Source organism: Trachymyrmex cornetzi, unplaced genomic scaffold, assembly GCF_001594075.2.
Source record: "Trachymyrmex cornetzi isolate Tcor2-1 unplaced genomic scaffold, Tcor1.1 scaffold147, whole genome shotgun sequence".
In the NCBI taxonomy this organism is placed as follows: Eukaryota; Metazoa; Arthropoda; class Insecta; order Hymenoptera; family Formicidae; genus Trachymyrmex; species Trachymyrmex cornetzi.
The window spans coordinates 3821168-3845349 of NW_017296059.1; the positions used below are offsets into that span (position 1 = coordinate 3821168).

General features: G+C 33.4%; 1 protein-coding gene across 8 annotated transcripts in view; it reads right to left on the reverse strand.

Annotated features, from left to right (window-relative positions):
• Nucleotides 1-23486, reverse strand: part of LOC108757785 (broad-complex core protein) — a 40363-nt gene extending 16877 nt beyond the window's left edge. For 5 of the 8 annotated variants that reach the window (XM_018502357.1, XM_018502359.1, XM_018502358.1 and 2 more), the window contains exons 1-5: nucleotides 22841-23486; nucleotides 22083-22276; nucleotides 21812-22006; nucleotides 21145-21640; nucleotides 20938-20997 (exon numbers count right to left, since the gene is read on the reverse strand). In XM_018502357.1, coding sequence (XP_018357859.1) covers nucleotides 20938-20997; nucleotides 21145-21640; nucleotides 21812-22006; nucleotides 22083-22268 — 937 coding nt within the window. In that variant the 5' untranslated portion in view covers nucleotides 22269-22276; nucleotides 22841-23486. Of the gene's footprint in view, nucleotides 1-4347; nucleotides 4991-10063; nucleotides 10384-10414; nucleotides 11356-20937; nucleotides 20998-21144; nucleotides 21641-21811; nucleotides 22007-22082; nucleotides 22277-22840 lie in introns of those variants that run through there. The other 3 variants (XM_018502353.1, XM_018502352.1, XM_018502355.1) reach the window with 3 other exon arrangements.
• Between the last annotated feature and the right edge of the window lie 696 nt (nucleotides 23487-24182).

The window sequence follows — 24182 nt, forward strand, 5'->3', positions numbered from 1 at the left end:
CGCTGCGGCCGACCACAAAGCTTCGAGTCAGGCCTCCTTAGTGGACGTTTCCACAATGTATTGAGTGTTACACCAACATATTGGTCAATATATCAAACTATTTTATAAATGTAATACCTTTTCTAATAGGCGTTACATTTATAAAATGTAATCGATCGATCACACGCGCTTGCTAGAGAAGGAAACATGACATACTGACCAATATGTTGATGCAATATCCAGTATATGTGTTATGAAAAATTTGATTAATTCGGTCAATATGCATAATGCACACTTGTTTTGACCGGCCAATATTTCCGCTTTAATAAAACTTTAATAAAGCAGGCATTATCCATATTGGTCAGCCGTTATGTATAAATCCCGAATTAATTATATCGCCCGTAACATATATATCCATATTATCAAATTAAGATCGAATAAAATAAAAAAAATATCTCGACACTTTGCTAAATCTTTTTCTTTGTCTTAAAGCCATTAATTAAAATTGTTGTATATATATAATCAGAAAAATGCCTCATCGTGGATCACGGCACGTGATGCTGCGAGTACAAAGGTGTCAAAATGACATTAAGAATATTGAGGAAAATCGCATATCAGTAGCAAGCTACTCGTACATTCGGAAGAATTTCGTCTCACTCTCGCTTCTCTACCTACTTTTCCACTCGTTCACTCGGATTTGAGAATAACAGCAGTAGCAATAACAAAAAAAAAAAAAAAAAGAAAAAAGGCAACGCACACGGTGAGATTTACAAACAGGAGGAAGAGAAAGAAAGAGAGAAAGAGAAAGAGAGAGAGAGACACAGTAATCATGAGAATGGCGACACACAGAATGGCAGTAATTATAATATTCTCGGAGCGATCATGCTACTGTAAACTATAAATATACAACGGCATAATATGAACAACAGCGAAAAGAAAACGGAAACAAGAACGAATACATGTATAAAATGTTCAATATTCATGCACAACATAGTTCGGGTTGACGGAACCAAGTTCGTGAGTTCGTGGTTGAAGGGCCGAATACCAGGCTCAAGGTTTGTCAGACACGAGATCTACTGCCAATCGCATGTTATGTGTAGTGAACCGACAATCATGTATTCCTTTGAGATCGCTATTAATCGAATATGGATCGTATGCTTGCTTTAGCACACATAGAGCAGCGTGTGTGCGCAAGGAATCAATGATTCCTGAATTATGACACATTTACATGTCTAAAGAAGTACACTGAAAAAAATCGTAATAATAATCAAATATAAACAATAATTACTAAAGCTTCGGTGAAATAAAATTCAATCAAATGTTCTAAAAATCAAATACCAAAATTAACTCTAAAAAGTATTTTAATTTTCCAAATATTACCTTATTTTTCTATTTATTATCAAACAGTAATAATTAGAAAAGTACGATAAAATAGTAGTTCATATGAACCAATATTGGTTACTATTATTATGTTTGGTAACATTTATTACGCTAAACAAAATACATTAGCAGACTTTTTTTTCAGTGTTCATGATCACCAAATTTCTAACAACAAGAAATCAGTCTTAAAAAAGTATGTTCAGTACGTTCTATGACGAGAGACATTTTACCGTTAGAAATTAAACATAATTTCGTTATAACGAATTCCACTTTTACGTCGAGTCATGTAAAAACTCGATTATCTCACAATCATTTCTAGAATAAAATCCTTTTCTTCTCTTATTTAATCAATCGTCGTGACTCATAATTTAAAAAAATGTATCCACTTGCTCAAATTAAACTAAATTTTAAATCTAAATTAAAGTTTATCGCTATGATAAGAATTATTTCTATCAGGCATTCGTTATATTGAAATCTTATTACGTTCGTTGATCGAAAATTTTCACAAAATGATCCCGGAAATTCGATTGTTTCATGCGATGAGAAAAGAAACTCCGCGGTCCAAAAGATGCGTGTACAGTTTCGATATAATAGCTTTATTTTTCAGAATGCAAAGTACAAAAAAATGTATAATCCGACGCTCTTTTATATATTCTATTGCGTCATAATTTACACATAATGTTATATCGATTACAGCGGAAATTATCACATCGTAAATTAGAAATTCCGTTTTGCTATAAATCATTTTTTTAGAAGGACGGCAAACTTAAATAAAATCCTTTTTAGGCTACTTATCTTTTGACGTTCCTGAAATTTTTTTATATGTGCTATGAAAAAAGTTTTGAGAGGTATTTATTCGGCGGCATTTTTTCACTCAAAATATCGTAATGATCTCTGCAAATTTATTGTCACCAGATGTAAAACAATAAAATAAAGAGTCATAAAAAATAACAAAATGAATAGTGAAAAATGGTTCCCCCGTAAGCAGATCCTCAAGTCTAATACGTCGCGTATATGCCATTGGTTACTACTGGATTGCATTCAGAAACTTCACTCGGGTACACGCAGGTTATTTTATCCTTGTTTAATATTCAAAACGATAAAATAAAATACCCTGAGTTTCTGAATGCATCCCTATGTACAATTCAAGAACAATGTATTACATGATTTTATCAATTATCGAAGAGTAATAATCTTAATTCGATTCTGTACACCGAGAGTCTATTCTGTATTAATGTCTTTAAAATTTCTTACTGATGAAACTAGTGACATCAATTAGATACTCAACAATAAGATCGACCGATCCGACTGCGATCGACGATTGTCTAAGTTTCACGCTGAGATGGAAACACGACATCCACATAAACGACAGTTTTATATGTATATGTATATGTGATATAATCGATGTCAATGTGACATAATCGTCTCGTAAGTTGTACACGATTACGTTCAAGGTAGGACGAAATAAACAGTAACGTCGGAGAAATTTCGTGCTTAGAAGAAGCCGTTATCCTAGATAAACTATTCATATTTGACGGATTCGAAGCTTCAAACAAGAATCGCTGCTCTGACATTATGCTTATTTGCGATGCTCTGATTTCGCCAAGTAGTGGTGTAACATGGTAACCCCCTTTGTGCAATTAATCAAGAACACTACACTTAATACGATCAGTCTAGTTGCATAGAGTATACCGTTTTTGTGATACTTAAGTACATCGCTTCGTTCGCCATAGGAAGAGAAGATAGTTTTTGTCCTGTTTTATACTTATTATACATGTATATGTACATATCTCGAATTCTTCTCATGTTTACAGAAGAATATGAATATTTTGCAAAAAAGCAACCGATCTATCTTGAATTATTAAAGAAACAAGACGATTCTTGTATTCACAGAAAATAAAATTCTGCGATGGTAAAAATAATAATAATTCTTTCCAGAGATTTGCATTAAAGCGATTAATTATTTAATAATGTATATAAATACAAAATATACTCCTATAAATCATTGATGTAATAGTCGATGATCATATATCAAAATTGTTATCTACGGAATGAATAATATTGTACGTGAACGCATTGGTCGTTGAAAAACGCATGAAAAGTCAATAAAAATCTCATATAAAAAAATCTGCGTGCAGTCGACTTAGAAAACAATTTCCTGATACATTTTAATTAATAACATTAATATTTTTTTATTGCTACTCTGTCATTACGATGAAATGTAGACTTAACGCATTGGATGTTATCTATCAACATTTATTTTTTTCAGTATACGATTTATATATAATTTATATATAATTTTAATGTATATTTATATATATTATATAAATAAATTATATAAATATATATAAAATATAATATATACATATATATAAACATAAAATTATATATAATTTTAATACATTACCGTTTGTAAATTCGAAAACTTGTAATTTTCTTGCATCTCACTAAAAGTTAACAAATTTTTTAACAAGTTTATGCATATTGCAAACGTTGCAACAGATTTTTTTTCCTTTTTTCTGTTCTTTAATTTCAAAATTAAAAATCATTTTGTAAAAAAAATTTGATAGAAAAAATACTAATTTTTAATTTTATATAATTTAAGAGCAAAATATCATAAAATCGGAACTAAAAACAAATTTACAGTTAAACTTCTCTTTAAAATGCATTCTTGAAGACTTCTCTATGATTTTTTTCATTGAGATACTTAACTTTCATGAGATGCGAGAAAATCGTAAGGTGAGAACTGTTTCCGAATTATTACGGTAGTATATCAATCGAAATATGTTTGATTCATCAGTGCAATATTGTTTGGATTAGAGATAACTTTATTACGCTATGTATTAATTTTTGAAGAATCTTTGTAAAATGTATAAAAACTCAAAGAATTCATTTTAGCAATGCTCAGTTTGTCAAGATAATTCAAAGCTGTTACATGAACAAATATGCAATAAAATCAATTCCATTCGTTAGATCTTAAAGAGAGCTCTTAAGATTCCCAGAATCTTTCAAAACCGAAATTCTAAAATTCGCGAATTTCAGAATTTCGCCGAGAGATTTTTTGTACATTTTACAAAAAGTAACGATAATGCGTTACTTTATGAAATAATGTTCTCCCAATCCTGTAAATACGTCCTATATGGTTTATCGTCTTGCAGGGGATGCGTCCTAAATTTTTTTTGGGATGCTCTAATTTTTCGCGCGAATGACGTTAAAAATTAGACCAATGCTAAAATATCCTGCCCAATTCTGTACGAAGATCGCGCAGCGTTCCTCGAGTTTCTCTATTCATGCCACCGTTCCCACAACATCCGCGGCCGTTATTACTTGACCCCGTGCACGTTCACCATGTGACAGCGCATGGTGTATTTTCGCGTGAAGACGGTCTGACAGATCGGGCAGATCGTGTCGCCCCTGTGTATACTGCGATGATGGGCTAGGGAATCGCCACGATTGTAGGTTCGGCCGCAGACGTCGCACACCCAACGACCGCTTTCCACGACGTAGTGCAGCTTAGTTCTGCGCCTGGCCCCATCGAGAATGAGGCTCATTTGCTGCGGTGGCTCAGGTGGTAGTTGTTGTTGTAGTGGTGGTTGTTGCGGTTGATGCTTCCCATAATTGTGCTCTGATTCTGCGCACACAATCCAAAGTGTTTCCCATACACACACGGTCTCATACTTTATTGTAATAATTTCATCGTGCGCGAAGAGATGCTTTTCTCTGGTTTTTTTCTTGTCTTTTTTTTTTGTGCTTCGTCAGTTCGCGGTTTCAGTTGTTTTCGATGTATTAATTGTTGTTTTTTTTTGCTCGGAGATACGATAATAAGACAATCCCGATAAGCACACATCGGTACTAATAGATTTTCTTTTATAATCGGGACACTAGAGTAATTCAAAATTATGAAGGACTGAGAGCAATAACATGCTCAACAACGTGAATTGAAAAAGAATTTAGCACCGAAATAATAAAGATAATAAATCATTGATAAAGTTTTGTATATAGCGGTTTAAAAAAATTAAATAAACTGTTGTAGTGATATGATAGCATATAAATTATATCAAATTTTTTAAATACTATAATATGTATATTAATACTCCATTATATAATATATACTATCACATTATAAATTATGTATTAATCCTTATTAAATTATATTATACGATAAAATGAAGACAATAAGAGAGAGAATTCTAAGAAGTTTCTAGAGAAGTTTCTAGAGAGTTAGAGAAGACTCTAAGTTGAACAAGAGAAATCTTGAGTCCTTGGAAAATTTTTTCTATATATAAATACATAAATGATTTTATAGTACCAATAAAACCAAAATTTTAAAGACCATTTGAATGAAACATATTAAATATGAGATGTGTGCTTATAAAATATTAATGCACGGCTAAATCTAAATGTTAAATTTAAATAATTATACGCTGCATCGCACTAAATGCTTCATTTTTATTGTGGATGAGTGTAAGTTTGGTCTCAGGCCGTCAGGGGCACGTTCAAAAATATGAGAGGGAACGACCCATCATGAAAATTTAGATTATATTTAAAAATACAATATATCTATCACAAAATAAATTATAGAATACGACTACTTGAAAAAATCGATATTACAAGGACTTTTGAATGTAACAATATTTTGTAATAAATTATAAGTTGTCATTTTAATGATTAAATTATAATTATATGTTCATTCAATGCTGATTCAATTACTAAAAATATAAATATTTCAATAAAGATTCACTGGCTATAATTAATAATTTGTAATACTACGAGTAAGTGTGCACGTGTTTTTTTGAAAGGGCTAAGCACTAATTTCTAATGAATAATAAGAAATCATTAATGTGTAATTTCTATTTCTAATTATTATTGTATTTTAACTGATGGATCGACCCTTCATACATCGTACTCGCCAACGCATTTTGTGTCGAGTATGTGTACCGTACATTAATACAACTGTCGGGATTCTGTGTTAAGAACTCTTAACCAATGTGAGTAGGTACAATCCCCATAAGCATATTCAATGAAGCCTCCAGCCAGAAACGAAAAGGAGAATTCTTTGGAAGTGCCGAAATGTCAAAAAGCTTGCAGATATAAAGACATGCGAAACTTTATCTCCTACATCAATAAAGAAACAAACTTTTCTCCAAATGCTTGTGTGTAAGCTCTTGAGAGTCTAACGACAGAACCGACATTTTTACCGTTAATTTATTTTATTCCTAATTTGTTGCTCGCTACGCGCTATGATTTCAATTTGTCTATTAACGCATTAGACTGCGCATAGCCTTGCTCGTGGTTAATCCAAGAGATACAATTGTTTTTTACAATCCTTTTATTAGAAACTCGTAGCATTATTAGATGGCATCCAGTATCGTCAGAAGTTATCGTACTTCCGACAATAATACAATTTATTAAACATATGTAAATACTGCTACTGTACGTACAAAAAATTTCGAAACGCACGACGTAAGATTATTACAAACACACATAAGATAATATATGATATAGCAACACTTTAACGAGAATATATACATAATACATGTTCACTCCAAATTATTCTAACGTAAAGTACCCGACATGTATCTGTCTCCAAGTGTAAGTCTTGCTTTTATAACACTGTATTAAACGTTACATCTTTTCATTACACATATAAAATTAAACGTGTCTACAGTCTTTCACATATATATATATATAATATGTATATAAAATGATAATTTTTTAAATAAGCACTTTTTTATATTAATTGATTCATCTCATTCTGTTCTAAAAGTATTAAGGTACGATTATAAAAAAATTAATAGTTTACAAAAAATATTTGATACTTCACGTATAAAGTATAAATATGTATCTTGTAAATTTATTTTTTATGTCTCTTAATACTTTTACATATGTGCAGAATAATTACAGAAATCATATTACGTAAAAAATACTATATAATTTCATTTTATAGTTTTCAGTCAAAAAACTGAAGATCATGAAATCTTAGAGATTTGTAGTGAATCTGTCACCTAAAGAGAATCTGTAACCATCAAAAGATGTCTCCCTCGTAACAAAATTCCATTTGAAACATTTTTTGGAATAACGAATTGTTTGAGAGATAATTGCATTCGAAGCTTTAAATGGGACACATACAGGGTGTATATACAGGATGTTCCGTAAATACCGTAACAACGTTTAAAGATAGATTTTTGAGATTGATCATTGAGATGAGATCATTTTGAAACAAAAAGTTTAATATCAAATGTTGAGACTATAATAGTTTTTGGATTATAAACATTTAAAGTTTATAATCCTAGCGAATCATATTACTTACAGTTCGCGTGCTCAAGTGCGGCACAACGCTAAGGGCGAACGCTGCAGCGAACAAGCTGACATTATGTGTTGTCATTCTGATAACAAAATGACGTTTTTAATTTTGATGTCAAAATTACGGTAGGCTTATTTGCTGAGCGATTTGTCGTTTCTCTTATTAATGTCGATATAAGGATTACACATGCGAATATTATTTTGAAGAAGATTGTTTTTGACATTTCTGCAAACGCATCGTGCAATCACATTTCTTTCAGAAATCTGTAATCAATTTCATATCTTACAAGTTGTAAGATATGAAATTGATAGCAGATTTCTGATAGAAATATTATCTGATGCTTCATGTAAAAATAAAAAATGTTATTATAAAAAAGAAAATGTTGCACAATCGTTTGCAGAAATATCAATAAAAACACTCTTATATACACTCTTATATCGATATTAACAAGAGAGGCGACAAATTAACGTTCGTTTTTTTTAACAGTTTGTATTAATATAATCAGTTCTATTTTCGCCAATTACGTTGTAGCTAACCCGCATTCGCTGCATCATGATTGGCTAAAATAGAACCGACAACCGGCAACCGTAATCGGCAACCTGTAGTGTGATTACGGCTTTACGCTGCATCTGAGCGCGCGAACTTGAGGCGGTATGATTCACTAATTTTAAATGCTTAGAATTAAAAACCTATTATAGTCTTAACATTTTAGTAATTAAGACCTTTTTGCCTCAAAATAATCTCAGGAATCTATTCTTAAGTTTATTTACAGTTTTTATGAGACACCTTGTGTGTGTGTGTGTGTGTGTGTGTGTGTGTGTAATGTATACACACACACACACAATATATTCTATTAATATATCAGATTAATAGAATTATATTGACATAAAACAAATCAAATTCTAGAAACAATTATGTTTAGAATTAAATGTGCAATGAGAGTATGAACCAAACCTAAAATCAATATACAAATTTAGTTAGAAAATCAATAATGACAAAAAACAAAAAAATTTTTTACGTATTTAATAGTACTAATCTATATATAAACAAATTTTTTATTTCAAAATAGATAAGATGTTTCCAATAAATTTTTGGATTCTGAAAACGATATCGCCAAATTTCGCTAGCATGTCAGATTTTCGAAATAATACAATAAAAAGTACAATAAATATTAAAATTCATTATGTGAAAACATTACACTATGTATATGTGTATCGATAACTCCAACTTATAAATATGTATGTACGTATATCTTCATTATTACAGGCAAGAAATATGCTGTCTTATTGCTAATAAATCTCTATATTTAAATCTTCTGTATAAAAATTACCAGAATATTGTAAAAAGTAAATATTTAAAAAATACATTTTAAAAGCCGAACAAAATATTTATTGCTTTTGATCAGAATTTTAATATAAAGTTAATTATCTTTATAAAAAAAATTGTTAAATACAAAAATCATTTTTAACGCAATTTAAGCTTCACTTATTTCAGAAACATTATCAGATCAAATTTGAAAATGTGATTTTTGCAACATTGTTTTCAGCAAAAATATACAAGAAACAGCTGGTTCAAAATAATTTTCGAATGTAAATTAATCGCTTCGCAATGCTATATACAGTGTTATAAGTGTCTTTAAAACTTCCCTAAATATTAAAATTATTGTACATTCTTAAACACTCATTACTTCTATTTCATGGCACGTCAATTAAATCAATATAAATTTTTCCAATCATAAAGAATGTTTCAAAAGTAAAAATACTTCATCATTATAGAATTGATTTGGCAAGATTTTTATTTTTCATATCAAAATATACAAAATAGAAAATGTTAGTTTTTCATTGTTTATAAATAATAAAAAAACATCATCTCCCTTTGTTGCTATTAGAAATTAATATTCAAATTATTGCAAAAAGTAGATAGTGTGTAATGTAAATGCATTTCTACTAAAATTTTTAGTTGTTTATATTTGTCAATGCATTATTAGTAGAATATTTTTTTTAAATCTTGATCTGTACTATTTTTCAATTATTCTCTATATTTTCTTCTTTACAAAGGGTATCTTACAAGGATATATTTTAGTATTTTTTATCTGAAATATATCTTTCCTTAATATACAATCGACGACAATCTGTAGTTCGACGAGATATCTTAACTTTCGATATTAACATGTTCGCTGCCATGATCATTAAATAAAATTAAAGTATTCATGCAAAGTATTCATAACAAATGTATTCGTCTTTCTAATACAAAATTATAATTAAAAAATAAAAATATAATCAATGTATTAAAGTAAAAAGTGTAATCTCTTAAATCATGTATCAAAGTAAAGTGTAATCTTAAAAATACATCGGAGTGAATTAGAAGATATTATTTGTTCAACGAGATTTTCAAGGAACTTTAATCGGTGATGTGATGCACTATGTTGAAACAACGCAAACAAAAGTGAGGTTTGCCAATGCAGTCGTTACAAAACGTTGTTACTTCAACGGGCTTATGGTTTTTTAATACTGTAATTTTCTTCTCGACACATCTCTTACAGGGTTTCCTTACTTGCCTAGCTAGTCCCTTCTTTCTTTGGATCTTATGACGTGATATGTTCCGTGTTACAGGACTTGAAGATCTATCAGGAGGCTCGTCTTCGAGACAGTAGGTATTTAGGTAGGAGGATCTAGTAGGTAGACATCTACTCAGGTAGATTGCCAATTCTTTTAGTGATTCTACAACAGACATACGATTTTGTACCATTATACTATGTGTATAATAATTTAGAATGTTATAATGTAATAATTTGGAAACTAGATTTTTGTACAATTTAACTAGACTGAAATACTGTCGTTTGGCCCATGTTAAGATAGAATTTCTGTCGATTATAATGATTGTAATAATTTTTAGCTTAGCACATAAATGCTTATGCCTAATTCATTTATCTTTTTCTTTTTTTTTTCTTAAACGTAATCTCGTTTATCAACTACAACGAAGGGTACATCTCGCTTGTTCTTTCATTTTCAAATACTAAAATATGTTATCAACGTATATTACGATATCGTAATGCAGTTGTTATATTGTCGATGCGAAATTTGTTTGACAGCGAACATATCAAATACTTTAAAAATTAAGCTCGTTCTAAACTTGAAATTATTCAGGGAATATGTCCCCGTTATTTGCACTCTGTTGAAATTTAGTTATATTTTAGATCGTTTAACTTTCGTCTTTAAGTACTTAAGCCTCTTATAATATATTTGTTGACAAATATTAAGCTATATAAACACAAGAAATCTTTGTAAACTACCTTCTCGCGAGATATTCCGCGTAACGATTAACTTCGCGTAAAATCATCGCAAGAAAACCGGTGGAAGAACCCGAAAAAGAAGCCTGAGGAGGAAAGAGTCATCACTTTTGAAAGTTTGATTGGACGTCGAACACACTGAATGTGTGCTGACGTTTGTGGATGCGCAGCAAGTGTGCCTTCATGTCGTAACTTCGACTGAAGATGCGCTGGCAAATCGGGCACCTGGTCTGGCCCGTGTGCAAGTCCTTGTGCAGTGTCAACGACATGGGGTGCTTGAAACCCTTCCAACAAATTCTACAGCGAAACAAGAGGCCGTCCGCCGCAGCGCCGGACTGACCGTAATCGTCATCCGGGACGAGCTCGGCGACGCCGTCGTCGTCGTCGCCATCCGCGGCATGTTCTACAAAGAAAACAACAAACACACAACGTCACCACGCATTGTTAGCTACACAACGCCGGCGAATGTAAAACACGCGCGCGTTTTTTCCCAGTCGAAGCCGAATTTCGAGGACTAATGGTAGCATCCCCATCGCGTGTCGTTCCATCCCCTCTCGGAGAAGCTAGATTCTAATACCCATCCCGTGAAAAACTGCGTGGCTAATCGTCAGAGAGAATTTCAACGTCGTCAAAGACTGCTTCAAAGATTTGGAAGCACTTCTTGGCAAAATTCGCAAAGTAAATGAACTATGCTATCAGATGCTGATTCTTTGAGATCATCATTTAGAATTATATAATTTTGTATTGCATTTTCTATAAAAAAATGAATGTAATTTAGAAGTTTTTTCAATCTTTATGTACAGTTTATTTTTAAAAGAATGATACTTCTTCCCTCATTTTATATGAAATCATATTATTATCGTATATTAAATAATATTTTCAAATTGTATATTCATAAATAAAATAAAATTATACAATTCTCATTGATACAAATACATACCATTTACATTATTACAATATTTTACAGATGCTTACTGCAATGAAAAAATATCTTGCGTATAATCTATGGAACATAATTTTTACGTAAGAAGACGCAAAATGAAATGAAATAAAAAGGAAATATGAGATAGAAAGTGCTTCCAAATATTTGCAAGGCGACGATATCACGTCTCCTTCCGTCAGTTCCTGGCGTCTTTTTCCTATGACGTGCGTGATAAGCGCAAGCTAAGTAGAGCAAGCCTAATCAGATCAGACAGAGGAAACAGAAGACACACGACACCATTGAAGAGAGATTCAGAAGCTCGTTAAGCCCCCAGGCGTTCGAAAATATCTATAGAGAAGGATTCGTTTCTCGTGTTTTTATCATAAAAAAAAAAGTTTAACATAGTTCTTAAGAAAAGCATAGAGGTTCTTAAAGAATAGTCGTGTAATATTTTTTATTAACACGTTACGCCTCGTATATCTCGGCTGTGTATTTTACTCCAATTATTATTTCGTTTCCTAGAGAAAACGTCATTGTCTTTGCGCAAATTTTTTTAAATTGAATTAAAAGTTTTTAATTAAATTTTAACTTAAATATAAAAAAAATTAATTTCTCTAAAAAAAAACTTTCCATTATTTGCTGTAAAATTACAAAAAATTTCATATTTATTACAGATATGCATATATTAAATGAAGTAAAACTTTACCTCAAATATTATATTTTGTAATAACTAATATTTGGAATTTTTTAATAAAATAGAAAAAAAAACATTTAAACGAAAAGATACTTGATTTTGTTCATTTTTTTTCAACAGCGTGTAAACGATGAAAATGATGTATGAATATTTTAATATTAATCAGTCCACAGTTACTTATTGCGAAGTTTGCGATATAATACTGCAATACGTGATCTGTCTTACAGTTAAATCTGCAACGCTAGCACGAGAATCCAAACAATCTTACTTCGCAGAGTAGCTGAACTTAATCTTACTAGGAGATCCTCGGAACTGTGCAGAGAGCGGATAATGCACCAGATTAATTTGGGTGACAGTTACGTTTGTTATATACCGTATGCTTATATATCTTGTTATATACTGAGTTTCTTGAAACTATCTTACAAGTGTAACGAATTAAATTGTGACAGCTACCTTAATTTGTCTAACGGATAGGAAATTGCTATTCTTTGTACTTAACATTTTCTTAACAAATCGGTTACATCTGAATCTTCACGGATATTCTATACGAGATCGTAGGTAGATCCTGGATATATCTACGCGGTAAATCTAGCTGATAAAATCGACGTCAATACATTATATCGATAAGGCTCTATATATTGTATATATTAATAAGTCTTACGGAAAGAGTCGAAATTAAATTGGCTTTATTTTATCGTAAGCTGTAACCTCGTACTTTGCATTAAATTTGTATTCCAAATAGCGTCTTGATGTTAATATATTTACAACAGCGATGATCTTTATTAAATGCTCGTGAAATAAAATGTGCATTTATTAAGATGTCTTAGTTTATTCTTTTACATATGTATCTATATATAATTCTTCAAATAAACAGATTTTTTAAACAAAATTTTCAAATAAACGTCAAATTAATTTCGACTACACTCTTGAGCGAAGAATCAAACAGTTATCTCGTGTACTTCGTAGCATCATAATGAGTATTTTTTAAAAATTATACTATCATTGTGTGATCGCAATCAACTAGTCGATAAAGCATATAATATATAATTCTTCAAATAAACAGATTTTTTAAACAAAATTTTCAAATAAACGTCAAATTAATTTCGACTACACTCTTGAGCGAAGAATGAAACAGTTATCTCGTGTACTTCGTAGCATCATACTGAGTATTTTTTAAAAATTATACTATCATTGTGTGATCGCAATCAACTAGTCGATAAAGCATATAATATAAATAACAGTATACATTATTAACACGCACAAAATGTGTATGAAATGTCACGTAATCAATATGCACACAATGTTTTATCGCCGTATAGATAGCACTTTAGTACATAGTATTACATATACAACCGTCGCAAGTTATAAATACTAGTTTGGCATAAATATTTTGTATAGAGTACACGTTGCCTAATGCCTAATGTCCGTTTCTATCAATGTAGATTAACTTTAATCTCAGTTTAATCATTTATCCTCTTTTAGTTCTAAGAATTAGAAAAGGATAAAGAGTAAATTAAAGATTAAAGTTAATCTACATTGATAGATAGGTCTAAGTGAGGTACTAAGAGCCAAAGCAAAGGGAGAACTCAAAGAAAGATGTTGATGAATTCTAGCCTTAAAGAAGAAAAATATCGTCATGATATAAAGAGATCTAACAAAAAAATATTTGTGACATAATCAACACGTGTTTTTCTTACTGTAATAAATATTTTTGACTACAAAAAAATTCAGAAGTCAACGATACTCTAACGATATTTCCAGCCGAGACAAAACAAATTTTTGACAAAACATATGCTATCACTGCGAAATCACATCCTGCTAAACACAGGTCAATTCAGTAACTCGATCCTATACGAAACTATATCTTGGAAAGTACTCGCCTTCAAAGAATACACAGAAGAGGCTCGCGTATATCGCGTCATACAGGCTGATCAAGCGCTCTCTCTCTTTCTCTCTCTCTCTCTCTCTCTCTCTCTTCCTTTCTCTCTCTTTCTCTTTCAGTGTGTGGACCTATTTCAAAGGTGTCCTCTCATACCGATTTCCACTTGCGGCCCGTACGATCGGTCCGATCGCGGAGCGGATGGAAGTTAGTCTTTTTTCGCTGCCGACGGGGCGCTAAGACAGGGTTGGTGCTAGGGGGGTGGGATGTGCGGGATCGAGCGTATTTTGTGATAGTCGACGAAGCATGGCCAGCGGCACAAACAGGCATTGCAGGGCCAGCATTTGAAGCGGGTCTGCCTGAGCTTGCCGCGTGACGTTACCATGCCGCGCTGCTTGCAGTGCACGCACACTTTCCCGTGGCCGTTCGCTTTGCTGAGGCTATGCGGCTGACCAGATACGTACGTAAACCCTCCTGAAGAGAAACACAGTGTGGCCAACAACAACAACAACAAACACAATGCTCGGTTGAGCTGTGTTGAGGGGGTTAGTCAATTTTCTTAAGTAGTAGGCGCGGTAGGGGCATGCAGGCAATCATTAGTTATATAGTTATACAATAATGAAAAAAAATTAAAGACACCTCTCCGCATATCATAATAAACCGTGACGGTATCAGCAGCAACAGCATCAGCAGCAGCACCACCAATCCCCAGCACCAACCACAACAATCCCATAATCGCAGCAGCGGTAGTCGCTAGAAAACCGTCTCTACAGAGTGCGTGTCTCATCGGCGATCTGATATACCATCGAACGCGCCTTTCTCATCGCGATCATTGTTGTTACTTCGCGCGAATTATAACGCGTTCGCGCATATGGTGGCATCGCCACGTGCTAGATTTCAATGCGCAGGCTTCTGTATTATCCCCGTGCACCTTTTAGGAAAAGAACTCACACGAGGTTTTTTTTTGCGTCCCCTATACGTCGATACCCTATACATCGACTAGCGATTCTGAATTTCTCGAGACAGTTCGTTGGATAGAGCGATATCAGTTCTCCTTCGATTAATGCAAGGACACGTGGACGCACAAAAATTAGCGCTTCCGAGTCATCTCTGTAAACTTTGTTCCCTCGAATAATCTTTCAGTTTTTTCAGATTTATCGTCAAAATTGTTGTACAAAGGTGGAAATAATCATAAAATAATTTAGATCGTCTTTTCTGTCGATCAAGTGGTCTATCTAATTTTATTGTTTGTCGCAGGAGCTTCCGAAGAAGACTGCCTTCTCTCTGCCTATCGGCCATCAGAACAAAACCTTTTGTGGTTCAAAGAGGGAAATGTCTCTTTCGTGCGATCGATGACGCTGAAACGAGAACGCTGATTGCACGTAATTGCTTAGAACGCTGATTGCACGTAATTGCTTAGGATGCTCGCGTATCCAGCCTCCCGTGTTTCTTGACGGTGGGCTTCGTCGACCTCCTGCTGCGCAATTTGCGAGAGATCGATATTCCGACGAGATCCGTTTTTGTCGCGAACAAAAAGACGGCCTTATCGCAGGTTCATTGTTGTCGTCTTGTGGCAGGATGAGTTACGAATTGGCTCACTAAATGCTCTTCTAAATGCGAAACGCAAACTTCCACACAAGCACTCATCGTTCTCGATACGTTCGTTTTAATTTCTCTTCAATTTGGATCGTGACCTCGACAATATATGCAAATCTACAACGACAGCCACAGAACTATCGGCGAGACACTCGCGTGTCGACGAAACAATTTTCAAGAACAATTCAATATCTTGGAAATAAAGAAATAACAAAAATCACTTGGAAGTAAGAAACTATGTGATCAACCATAGGACATCAGTTCTCCTACTCCCAAGCTGTAATTGTCCTAAAACTGTTATAATCAATTTCGATCTATTTATCCAATGGCTATTTATCTGTTTCTATCTCTTCGCAAGATAAAGATAAGTGGACCTAATGTACCTTATGACTTAGATATGGTGATAGATATCGGAAATTTATTCTTTTTAATATCAAGTCATATTGGTTGACTAAATATTCCATATCCAAGGTATCGTATTGTTCGATTATACGGTCCGCAGCTTTATGCTCGTAGATAGATTCACAATCGAGATTCAGTAGGCGAAAAAGACCACGTAACGAATCGACTTCGAAGCGAAACGCAACGAGTCATATTACGCGGAGACGTTAACGACGTTTTACGTAATAACATTAGTACTTGAAAAGAAGGAACAAGCTTTTTGATGTCATCGTGACTACTAAAAGAACTCATGCTTCTGCTTTAGCGATCGTTGCTAAGATTTTGTATTACCTACCTGCCGAAACACTTATTTCTTTTTTTTCTTTTATCTTTCTTTTTAATCTTTCTCCGGTCATATGTACTTGTAACCAAAGAATTTCGGGTCGGGTCAAGATACGTTTACAATCTCCAGGCTCATGAGATTCTCGAGGAAAATATGTGTCGATAGTCTTCCAAAATCCGTCATTGCTTTCGATTTGTGCATTTCGTTTTCGTTTTATTTTAATTCGAATATATGTATAGATACGATTAATTGATAATGAGCTTAAACTGTTGCATAAAGTGAGAAAGTATAATAATGTAAATATAAAATACGAAGATAATTAATTCTCTTTTTACGTGTTTAATATGTATTTTATCAATAAAATGCAGGGTTGGCAAAAACCCAGTTTTTCCAGAAAAACCCAATTTTTTGGGGTTTTTGTGAATTTTTGTTCTAGGCACAGTATAACCAGTAGGGGCACTCCGTGTTGGCACCTTTCATCTCCACGTCGCAATCACGTGAGCATCTGCCATCTGTGCGTGCATCTATGTACGTTTCTGTATCTTGCATTTCATTGGATCCGGCCCAAAACAAAAGCTGCGCAGCCATCTCTACGCGAACACGCATTTTTTCGCTGAGTGCCCCTACTGGTTATACTGTGGTTCTAATACAGCCATTTATTATTTATTGTTTTAAAAGCGTATCTGTTCGACAAAAACATAACCTCAAAAAGTCGTCTCAAACAGATACTACCAGGCTTTAGAACTAGGATTTTATTTATTAATATCATTTACGTGATTACAGCGCGTATTCATAGTGAATCAGTGATATATGTAATCGGTAAGACTGAGTAAGACAGATTTCCTAACCTAACTTCAATAGTCGTCAATTTTAACGTTTAATATCTCGGTTGGCGGGGCAGAGCGACACTTTTTTCTGCCAGATTTTTTCGTTTCCAATTTTTTTTAAATTTTAGCTAGTCTAGCTAGTTTAGCTTCTTACATCCTAGTCTACCGTATTACTATTACAATTATTGAGTGCAATATTATATATATTTTTGTAGACGGATATAGTCAGTTATATGTATTATATAACTTATATATGTAATATGAGTTTAATAAATTGATAATCAAGTATGATAAATGTTATTTTTATTGAGTGGTTTTGTTTAAAAAATTAAAAATGCAAAGGTATATTAATAAAACACAATAAAATTTGATGCACGCACGCACACACAGGGTGTTTGATAATTCTGCCGACAACGCTTGTGAATAGATAGAGCGGACTAAAGTCGAAAAGTCCTCTACCATTTTGCAATTCTCGCAATAGTTAACAAGATATTAATTACTAAAAATCTGGGTTTTTGTAATTTGTACTTGGGTGTTTGTATTTGGGTTTTTGTAAACTGGGTTTTTCTGTGCCAACCCTGATCAAATGTCAATAGAAATTTATAGATGATGAATCGCGCGCGCATCTAAAGTTTCGTTTCTATTATTCCCGTAAGATTTATTCTTCATCCACCTTCTTTCGTATGAATATGTATTTAATAAACAATAAATATTTATTTAATATATGTATTAAAAATAAAACCATAAATATAAACGGTAAGTAATCCGAAAACATCTGTTGTACCTTGGTACAACTTTATAACTGATGCAATTTTATCCTGTTAAGCATGCCACATCTTTATTTCCTTTAACATTTCCTTGTTTAATCATGCGAGTTTATTGTCAGGCTTAATCTTTCTAGAGTTCTATTTTCCCATTAGGATACTAATATCGGAATCAGAATATCAGAGAACGCCGAAATGACGGATTCCGAAGGAATATCGATGCAACGAATATTGATCGCTGTATTTCCCATACGCACCCGTTTACCATATAGAATTTTGCTTCATACAAGAAGGGAAAGAACTGATCTCAAATTATCAAATATTAAGGAAGGATTGCACGCGCATGCCACTGTCACCAGAGCACCACCACCACCTGACTGCTTCAGAATTAGTTCGTATTTGCGCGAATATCTCACGATCTATGTAACGATACATTCTGTAAATTAATAGAAATACCCTAATCCGAATACAGCGATCATTACGATCGCAGAAAGCTCGTGATTCGAAGAGTACATGCGAAATTCGCAATTACGTTCAAGATAATTTTCATAAAATATTATATGTATATAAATATTATTAACTAATTTATTCTTATAATGATAATAATATAATTATGGTAAAATTATGTTGCAATATCATCAATGCAAGATATTATTTTAACGTCTTGGGCTGTCAATTAAAAACAAATAAATTTGGACGAAGCTCTCCTCATTCATAAAGTATGAAGTTTCTAAAAATATTCGTTATCAAAACAGTATTTAAGAGTTTTTTTTTAGAGCATTTCGCTAAAAAAATTAATTGCTATATAAATTATTAAAAGAATTTTTGAAATCATGTTCAATCATATTAATAAAATTTCCCAAAATAAGCTTCGCCAAAACTTGCAGCAAATACTAATTCTATAAATTTGACTTGCACTGTTTCATTCTAACATTTAAAAATTAATATACCCGTACATTTAAGATTAACGTTACATGCAAATAAACCATGTGTGTATGTAGTGGGATTCGCGCTATACACACGAATTAGATATTTTTACGAAGAAGTTGCCTTGAACCAGTATCGAAAGGTATTTCTTATTTTAGTATATACACAGAAGTATGCTTACAGTTAGTGCGCATAAGGAACATAATGGTGGCTTTGATCAAGTTATTAAAAAAAGGAATGTTGATGATTGTCGGCACACATACAGCACTTGGCAATGCTTACTAGTATCTACAGTTCAACCTACACCCGAGTGCCTGTACCATACATTTACATCCAAAACACCATGCACTCTGTACATTGAAGGTAAATCTCGATATAATCGGATGGAAATGAAAGAAGTCTTTTTCCCTGTTATAAAACAGGAAATGTATCATACATATATTTATCGTTAATGTTTAGAAATCTTCTCACAATAAAATTGCAAACCTGATTCCGTTTAATAATGTAAGAGTAATCAGGTCAAAGAGAAAACAATTGACAGTATTTCACAGAGTATTGTAAAAACTAATGAAGTTTTAATAGCAATATATGTTATAAAATAAAACGTGATGCCGTTTTTGTAAAATGGTAAAAAGGGTTATCGTATTTTTTTTATTATCTTTAAATATATATTTTGTCATGCTAGTAAGAACCAGGTCCACGCGAAGAAAAAATTATGATTAAGATGTGAGATATTTGTTTTCAAATACTCGTTTTGTAAAGTAATAGTAAATAAACGTTTCCACTGTGTAAATCTTATACTATCATTGTCTTTGGATTTAACCCTAATCTTTTTCTCTAATTATCATTTGTGTGCGTGTATAAGTAATGCAAAAGCTGCATAGCTACCAAACCGTACAGTTTGATGTGAAAACGCAATCAACTAACTACCCCTCAAACTTAATAGATCATAATATCACAATAAAAAGGAATCCTGTCATCCTTCTTATTGTAATACAAAATAATTGTTACAGAATCTTAATTCATGAAACCAAGTAACTCCTACGATACTAATGTTTCATGTATCAAGATGTTTAAAGTTTTGTTTTGGTTTTGTACCCACAGTACATGCAATTAATCCATCACCACTGAAGTTAGAATGCAGGTTTGTGTACAGAGCAGTTTATAATTGAAACTAATGTATAAAATTTTCTTATATATTACTATCCAAAATATCAGGTAGATGCATATTTTTAAATATTAAAAGATTGCAAACGTATGAAGTATGTGGATCATGTGGATACAAAACTTAGAAGTTTGTTGTATTGCCATTATACTGTCACACTATATTACTGTTACTTTATGATACTTTAAATAATTTCTTGAATAATAATAGAGACGATTAAATATCAAATTTAAATAAAGATAATTTGCTGCTCCAATATATTACAATCACCAATTTGCGATTTAATAATTTATTTTTTACATTATAGCTTAAATTAAAAATTAATTTTTAAACTCTGATTTAAAGGAATAATTTAAATAATCTATGATTAAATATAATTAATAATTCGTTGAATCTATTGCAATTTCACGTCGTAATTATGTTGTAATGGCAAAACAACATATCATACAATTTATAGATAATAACAAGAGGATAGATAATGACTTACCCTGTACCGCATCCTGTGTTGCTCTCTCTCCCGAAGTACTTGGTTTAGATAGTAGATGTCCTAACAGACAAAAAAAATCATCAAACTGTGCAAAAACTGACAATTAATCAAGATAAATAAGATAAATAAGATTGAAAATTATCAAGATTAATTAGGTAAAAAATAATTTAGCAAATTCTAGAAGTTATCACATATGAAGATACTTACCAACATCTGATTGATGTTTGCTGTCCAAACCGTCCGATTGACTTGTGTAAAATGTTTGACTGATGTCGACCTTCTGTTCGTGATCAGGCGTGGTCGACGACGTATCGTCTATAGTAATCTTATTCAGTGCATTGTCGCCTATACTCTGATCTTCATAACTACAACTGCTACCATCTTGTTCCAAGTATTCCGGCATCTCCAGCTTTAAGTTCGGCATGAGGGGAATTATTTCAACTGGATCAGAACCCGGCCCTGTCTGATTTTCCGCCGTTTTCCCATCAGAATCCTTCGCGTTGATCGCTGAATTCTTCTCCGCGTTCACATTCATATTTTCTCGAATTTTTCTCCTTTTATTTGGTGGCACTTCGGGTTGTAATTCAACGGCATGGTATGGCATCGGAGACGATGGGGACTTGTTCCTCTTATTATCCCCCATGGATTTACCAGAAGTGTTCTGCAGTTGAACTTCAGGCTCGTTGGGAATTTCTATGTCATCCTTAAAAGTAACATGACACATAAATAAGATGCTAAATTATACAGTGCTAAAGTAGTTAGCTATCAAAAAACCAGGTTAGATTTCTAAATTTGTTATCCTATACGGTACTAGAATTTTACTTGAGATCAATATTTCTGGAATTATAAATTATTTTATATACTAATAACTCACTTCTACTAGAGTGTCATCCTTTCCTGTGCCATCTGTAAGACCTTGTACTGCCAAGAGTTCTGCCGTTGTGAGAAAACTTGCTAGTTGCTCTTGAATAACATTCACTTCGCCTTGGTACATGAAATCTACCAAGGCAGCCAAGTCGTCAAATTTTACATTGCGAAATATTATGATGGGATGCTGGCACGGATTTTCCTATATAACAAATAATTGTTACAAAAATGTTTCTATTTAAACACATAATAAATCAACTAGAAATGTATACATTTACCTTAAATAAATCTCTAAAATATGTACTACATGCTGACAATAGCATTTTGTGTGCTCTGATTTTTTTGCCTTCGCAGCTCAAAGTAACATCTACGAGATCTTCATCTGACCTCAATGTTTCAAAAGCACAAGTAATGTGTTTTAAATAATTGTTCCATCTAAGAGAAAACTGTTGACTGGAACCCATTCTGCTTCCTTACATATAAAGAGATAAATTTATATATTAGATTATGTTCATAACTTGATAATGTTCATAACATAAAAATTTATATCATGACTGATTTAAATAAAAATATATAAAACTTTATTAAATGAATTGAAAGACTTACTGCAACAATGGATTAACAAACATTTTATAAAAATGTAATAAATAAACTCCAAAGTTAGTGATGAAAAAAATACTAGTATTATATGTTTAGCTATATTGTTGTGGCTCTACCATTGCAGCAAATCCTTCAAATAATCAGCAATATGCAATTATTGCATTTACAACACAATTATCTTTATTCCACATTTATCATAACATTGACATTATTAGAAAACTACATATAAAAAAAGCTAAATACTTAGAAAAACAAAAATGTACAAGCATGTTATATTTCAGCAATCTTTTTTCTTCTTTTTTTTCTTCCTTCAAAAAATGTAACACAAGGTACAGATATCGTTGTGTAAAAAAAAAAAGACTCGGGCAAGTGAACATAAATCAAACAGTATCTGAAAGGTTATCTAGAATACTATTGCTATCCGATAAAAGTTTACCTTAATTGCCCTGAGGAGTGTAAAACAAGCGAATCGAGAGAACTCCCAAGGGAAGGCCGTGTATCGCGGGGCAAGGAGTATCGGGAGAGCCCCGCGACTGCGACTACTGCGAGACCGATTCGCAAACGGATCGAAGTGGAGAAGGAGGAGGAGGAGGAGGCGGCTGCGGTGGACGACTCCGAACTCGGTCGCGTTACGGTGGCGTTACCGCGGTCGCGCGGGCAACAGACTAGCCACGCACTTCACGTGAAATAGGAATTGTAAACAGCCAAGCTAGCCGCACTCTCATGGAATTGTGGAAGCAACACCGTCGGGGGGGGCGCCGTCGCGCCGTACACTTTCTCTCGTTCCCCGCTCTTTTTTTCTCTTTCCTCTACTTTGTCGCTCGCTCGCTCGCTCATTCGTTCCCTCTCTTTTTCCCTCACTCACGACGATCCCGGGTGATCTTAGCCAACGAGCCGCAAAAGTACATCGCAACCCCGCGGTATGCTACACACTTCGAGAAACCGTTCCGTGACGAATCCGCGTCGTGTTCCTTCACAACAAGCTACACTTCACAAGCGAGTGACAGCTGGCGGCCATTTTCAGTACGGTAATACGTGTATGGGACTATGGGATGTGCGAAGAGAAGCCCGACCACCCTCCTTCCTGACCCCTTCCATAGCGGCGGCGCGACGAGCGCGATTCGTGTAACGTCACGTGGTATGAGCAGGAGCACGATTATTGGCCAACGCGGACGATGCGCGGATTCACTACGTTGCGTTGGAGCGCGAATTTTAAAGCTCTAGTATACTAATGTGGGGTCTACAATAGAAGTCGTAGCGGTCGTATAGTCTTAAGTCGTAAAAAATTAACCAATCGCAATCGAATATGAGAAGAATAATCGACTATGATTGGTCAATTCTCTACGACTTAAGACCCTACGATCGCTACGACTTCTATTGTAGACCCCGCATAAGGGCTGGATTCACCAATGCCGATCAAGCTTAATCGTGATTAACTGTCAACCGCAATTGGTCAATTCTACTAAACAGCAAACGTGATTGGTCAGTCAACGACCGATTAAGCTAAGTGGCGTTGGTGAAACTGGCCCTAAAGTAGTGCAAGATCCTCCATTTTCGACTTATGCCCGTATTCATAGGTTGCGTTCAGCGAATTCAACAGTTGAATGAGCGCTCGCTACTATTAACGTATTTTTTCAGATCTAAAATGCTGATTGGATGATCTAAAAGAATACACCAATAACAGCGAGCGTTTACTCAACTGTTGAGTCCGCTGAATGCAACCATATGCTGGATTCACACTACATCCGATGTGCATCGTACGACGCTCTGCAACCAAT